This window comes from Triticum urartu, chromosome 7A, assembly GCF_056163025.1.
Source record: "Triticum urartu cultivar PI428250 chromosome 7A, HENAU_Tu73, whole genome shotgun sequence".
NCBI classification, from domain to species: domain Eukaryota; kingdom Viridiplantae; phylum Streptophyta; class Magnoliopsida; order Poales; family Poaceae; genus Triticum; species Triticum urartu.
In genome coordinates this window covers 649102112-649108082 of record NC_141879.1, presented here as the reverse complement: position 1 = coordinate 649108082, position 5971 = coordinate 649102112, and the positions used below count along the sequence as shown (strand labels likewise).

Sequence of the window (5971 nt, the reverse complement as noted above, 5' to 3'; positions counted from 1 at the left end):
CACCGTTCAAGAAGCTAGGGTCCATCCTCGATGATATGGAAGGATGGAACTTCTAGTGATTTATGATGCCGATGATGATGATATGTGTCGGTTGAACTTGTATACTATTTGTAGCGATGCAACTTTGTGATGTCCATGATCCCTAGTTGCATCTAGTTGCTAACCCTTTCTTTTTTGGTGTTCTCTAGTATATTTTGTTGCATATATATGATTGTACATCCTCTTCATGAACATGCATCTCTAACAGGTACCTAGTTTCTTGATGGCGAGATGGAACTGCTATGTCGTGTACAAAGGGAAGGTTCTGGGGGTGTACAACGAGTGGCATGAGTGTCAGGCGCAAGTGAATGGGTTCTCGGACGCCAGCCATAAAGGCTTCAAAAGCAGACAAGAAGGAGAAGCTAGTTACTTGAGGTTCACGCTAGCACGAGAGAGGACTCGTAACCCACATCTCATGTACTGCATAGTTCCGCTCTCACTCATAGTGATAGCTCTTCTCGCGTATACCTTTGTTTAGATGGATGACGTTGTAGTTGCAAGTATTCGAGACTTGCATGTATCGCTATTTTCAAGATGATGACAAGATACCACTTTGTGTTGGATGATGATTATGACGAGACTATTTGTATGTATATGCTATGATTACATTTGTGGTCTCGCAGGCATTTGTATGGGTATCATGATGACATTTGTATGTGCTAAAGATTCTTCTATAAAGCCTGTTCAAATACAAAACAAATATGCTGAAAAAAAACAAAAAACTACTAAAATTAGCTGTAGCGAGTGGAGAAAAGTTAGCAGCAGCGCGGTTGTAGCAGTAGCGCGCACAGGGGAAGCGCGCTATAGCTATTAGCAGCAGCGAGGTTCCTTTAAGCGCGCTGCTGCAACACTTGTGTAGCAGTAGCGCGGGTGGACCAGCGCTACTGCTATACGTTAGCTGTAGCGCCTTATTAGTAGCGCCGGCCCCCGCGCTACTAAAAGGCCGAAAACCCGGGCTGCTGCTAGGATTTTCCCTAGTAGTGAGCGCATTAAAAGGAGATCATTCAAGCAAGGAGACCTAGTGCTCGTTGTCATTCATCCAATGAATATTACACGACAGATGGGAGGAAAGTTCGAGCCAAAATGGGAGGGTCCCTATATCATAAAAGAGGTCTACTCTAGTGGTGCATACAGGATAATTTCCCCTTACGGCGAGTATTGCCCGCCACCGATAAATGGAAAATTTCTTAAGCGCTACTATGCTTGAGTAAAAAAAATGATACTCCATACCCTCATGAGTGTAAACTGGGGCACAAACAAAAAGACTCCAACTACTTACGAGTATAAACTGTGATGGAAAAACAATCGAATCATCATACTTACTCCATACCCTCATGAGTGTAAACCGGGGCACAAAAAAAAGATACTCCAACAACTTACGAGTATAAACTGTGATGAAAAAAAAGGATCATCCAAAATACTCCACACCCTTACGAGTATAAACTAGGGCACAAAAAAACTCCAATGACTTACGAGTATAAACTGTGACATAAAAAAGAGGGTAATAAAAAAAATAAACATCAAGCAGGCTCCAGACTTCATCATAAGCTTAAACGTCATACAAAAAATGGTACGTACATGCATTTATATAAAAAAAAATAGAATAAAAAAATAAGGCTTCATGCCATACACAACAATAGTGTAAATAAATAACGACGCTTCAACGTCAAAGCTGGCGTACTAGCACATCATTCATAAAATTCGGAGTTCCCACGTGAATAAACAAATTACTGCTACATTTGAAGTGAAACTGAGTACTGAGCCTAAAATGATTCAAAGGGAAATGATAAATTGAAATGGCTAAATAATAAAAAAAAACTAAGCGCTAGGTCTTCTGAAGGAGCTCGCCAGTTCTGCAGGCTGTTCAACAACTGACTTGCTTCAGTCTTTAATTTTGCCGTCTTTTGTTCAAATTCAGCAAGCCTTGTACGCTTGCCGGCGTTGGTGTCCTGTAGACTCTTCACCAAGTCCTTCAGTTCAGATTGATGAGCATTATGTGCTTGTCGGCGATGTTCCCTCTCTAGTTTAAGCTTCTGCAAACTGGCGGTAGCCTCCTCAAGCTGCACCTTAAGCGCTGCTTCCTGCACCTCCATTTCAGCACACTTCTTGTCTAAGTTAGATAAGTCCACAATTGCATCCTTGGAAACTTCGTGGCCGGACTTAATTTTAAGCTTGACTTCAGTAGCAGCATGTTCATCTCGCTCGGATCCCTTCGTGAACTCAGTCTGGCCAACCTCCAATTTCTTGGAAAGGTCGATAAGCCCGACCAACATGGCATGCACCTTAGCTACCTCAGGTACTTGCGTGGGCAGCGTCTGAGAAACACTCTCAAGCATGATGCGTCGCTTGGGATCACTAAGGGTAGAGTCGTTCGGTCCTTTGAGGGCTCGTTTCACCACAGTAACTGTGGCATCTATAAACGTGTCTTTGACAAAGCTGCAGTCCATCTGTGTGCCTTCCCCTGATACAACCGTCATTACAGGGTCTTGCGAATGGTAATTTTCTCGTTGGCAACCTAAAAAAATAAGTGAAGAGTCGTGAAAATTTGATGATAATGATGGTTCATAGATACGGCCAATTAAATAAATGCATAAGTAAATAAACTACCAGGTAAAGTTGACAAGAAATCAAGAGCACTAGGGGTAGGGAGCACAGTTTCAGCCACACCAGGGCTGGAGGGTAGACGACTTGTGCCACACTCGCCAAAGGTACAATCCTCGACGGATAAATCGAAGAGGTCACCAAGGCCATGGTCCTTTTCTCCCGTGAGAACATGGCTAAAATCTTCATCACTAACAAAGTTACTGAATTCAACATCTAAGGACGGACCATCCAATATTATTGGTTCAGAAAAATTGGATTCTTGGGCAAAATCAAGTTTACGCTTCAAAGGCAGCCTTTCTTCCTGTTCCACATGAGGCGGTGTAGATTGTCTGCGTCTCTTTCCACTAGCGGATGGGGCAGTGTCTGAGATATCATTATCCACTGATAGCGGGTGAGCGGAGGAGGACCCAGCTATGGCATTCTGTTTCAGTACATTACCTCGCCGTAGCTGTAAAAAAACCAAAAAAAAAAGAGAACTCAAGTTAGTACTAAATAGTACGTGAGACATAATGAAATATGGACACACATGTGCTTGAGCTCACCTCTTTAGACTTCACCAGTTGAGCAGCAACAACATCATTTAAATAATTATAGAGGACCAGTCTCCATTGATCTGTAATAGGCATTTCTGCCTTCTCAAGGGACTGAACATGTTGGTCATGGTGCTCCATAGATACTCTCCTCACCACCATAAAATCTTTATCAGACAATGGGTGAGGCCTGATATTGTGTTGTAGTGCACGCTTATTTTTTATCCTTACATCATAAGGGGTCTTCCCAGTCATGTTGCCATTGCAAAGTTGGCCCAGAATGTCGGCGAAACGCTTTAGAAATTTTTTCCACCAATTAGCCCATGCTACAGAGGAGTTTCCAACTCGATCATCGTCAGGAAAATAGTGGAATTCTTCGGGGGCAAAGGATAATAGGTGTGACCAAAAATCATAGGCAATTCCAATTTCGTCTTGAGTATACAGGCTCGCTAGAGGAGAAAAGGGTACAACTTGGTCAAGACGAAACTGTCGTGCCACTCGATCTGGGTGATATGGTTCAGCTATACACACATCGGCGGTGATAGTACCACGCCTCCACGACAGCATGCCTCGACGAATAGAAATTAAGAAAGCCCTCTTGGGTTTGAACACACCTTCCATAGTGAGAGAATAGGGGTTCCAAACAATATTCTTAGAGTCATCGAGGAAAGCATGTGCCTCTTTAGGTGTAAAATGACGTAGCGTCTTAAACATGGTGTTCACCATATTAGGTTGTACCGCCAAAATTTTGGAGCTCGGGAAATTTGGCGTTTTTGCTCTGTTTCCATAGGGTTTCTTGAGGTACACATCCATCCATCCAGCAAGGTAGTGGACCGGCCAAATCCTGTGTATGAATGAGGGGCCAATCGGATGAGTACAAATTCGCCGAAGTGAGTAATAAAGGGAGCAAAGAGCAGGTGGGCCCAAAGAGATACGCCGTCCTAGGGAAACCCATGCCGCCATCACTAATACCCCGGGGCGAATATATGGCCCACCACCAACAACGACATAGCGGCAAAGCCATATGGCAAGAAAAGCCGCAGCGTACACGCGCTGGTCTTCTAAGCTCTTGGTAGCAAAGGAGTTTACTCCACTATTGTGAAAGAAGTCACACCATTCCTTGAAACCTACTTTGCCACCCACAGCAAGCTTAGTCCAAATTTCTAGGAGCCGAATCAGGAAGTTGGGGTACAAAAGAGTCGAAGGATGCAAATCATCAGCTAGGGGAACATATTCTTCATAAGGTTCACCATCAAGGGGCAACCCAGCGATCTGATGCATATCAAGAAGTGTGACTGTACACTCGCCAGACGAGAACAAAAACGTGTTGGTGTTGGGATCCCATCTCTCCAATAAAGACCTTAAAAGAGAAGGGGAGACAGAATAGTCGCCTAAAGAACAATAAATGGCTCCATAGACGTAATCCACACCTTCCTCACTCCCCTTCAGATGGGTATGATATTTCTTCAAGACATTAGTACCCCATTCAAGATACCCAAGAGGCATTGGAGCGTATTCAACCTCATGATTCTCCCAGCCTAAACCTTTGGATATCATATGTGTCCCAAGGGTTGAAGCTTCATCAAGTCTGGGCCCAGGTGCGGGAAGTTGATAACAACGAGCTGAGAAAGATGGCCCTGCCATCCATCCACGTGGTCCAAGCTCAGGATGGCCGTGTGGTACGCCTAACTTTGTAATCACTGGATTGGCTAGCTCACTAGTATCAGGTTCAAATAGGTGTTTTTTGGCCAACTGTGATAAAGGCATTCTACATGATTCAGACGAAGATGGTGTCGTGGCTTCCTCCATCTATATGCAAGGAAAATATGCATGTAGGTATACGTATGAAATTACAGGAAGTTAAAATAGTACATGAAAATGCAAGATTGAATATTATACCAAGGTGGAAGAGATGATCCCGAGGTACGCAGTCTGCAACGAGAGATAGTATCTACAATAAAAAAAACATTTCAATATTTGAATTTGATGCATAAAAAGGGGAATATGAGAAACACGAAACAGGTGTGCGTGATTGAAAATATTCCTCATCCCCAAAAAAACAATAAAATCGCCGTCGAACGACGGACCAAGCCTATATATAGGCTTGCCGAAACGCTGACGGTGATCGAGTCATCAAACTCATACATATATGGCAAATAAAAAAATCACCGTCGAACGACGGACCAAGCACATATATAGGCTTGCCGGAACGACGACGGTGATCGAGTCATCAAACTCATACATATATGGCAAATAAAAAAAATCACCGTCGAACTACGGACCAAGCCCATATATAGGCTTGCTGGAACGCCGACGGTGATCGAGTCATCAAACTCATACATATATGGCAAATAAAAAAAATCACCGTCGAACGACGGACCAAGCCCATATATAGGCTTGCCGGAACGCCGACGGTGATCGAGTCATCAAACTCATACATATATGGCAAATAAAAAAATCATTGTCGAACGACGGACCAAGCCCATATATAGGCTTGCCGGAACGCCGACGGTGATCGAGTCATCAAACTCATACATGTATGGCAATAAAAGAAATCACCGTCGACCGACGGACCAAGCCCATATATAGGCTTGCCGGAACGCCAACGGTGATCAAGTCATCAAACTCATACATATATGGCAATAAAAAAATCACCGTCGAACGACGGACCAAGCCTATATGAAGGCTTCCCGGAACGCCGACAGTGATCAAGTCATTAAATTCATATATATATATATGATAAAAAAATCACCGTCGAACGACGGACCAAGCTCATATATACGCCTCCCGTAACGCCG

The 5971-nt window shown here is 43.6% G+C and overlaps 1 protein-coding gene across 1 annotated transcript; it reads right to left on the bottom strand.

The window, feature by feature from the left end:
* Positions 1–1802: 1802 nt before the first annotated feature.
* On the bottom strand, positions 1803–4982 carry LOC125519243 (uncharacterized). Its single transcript, XM_048684109.2, has 3 exons — positions 3186–4982; positions 2647–3091; positions 1803–2554 (listed from the first exon to the last, which is right to left on the bottom strand). Exons 1-3 carry the CDS (start codon positions 4980–4982, stop codon positions 1803–1805), a joined length of 2994 nt encoding a protein of 997 aa, XP_048540066.2.
* Between the last annotated feature and the right edge of the window lie 989 nt (positions 4983–5971).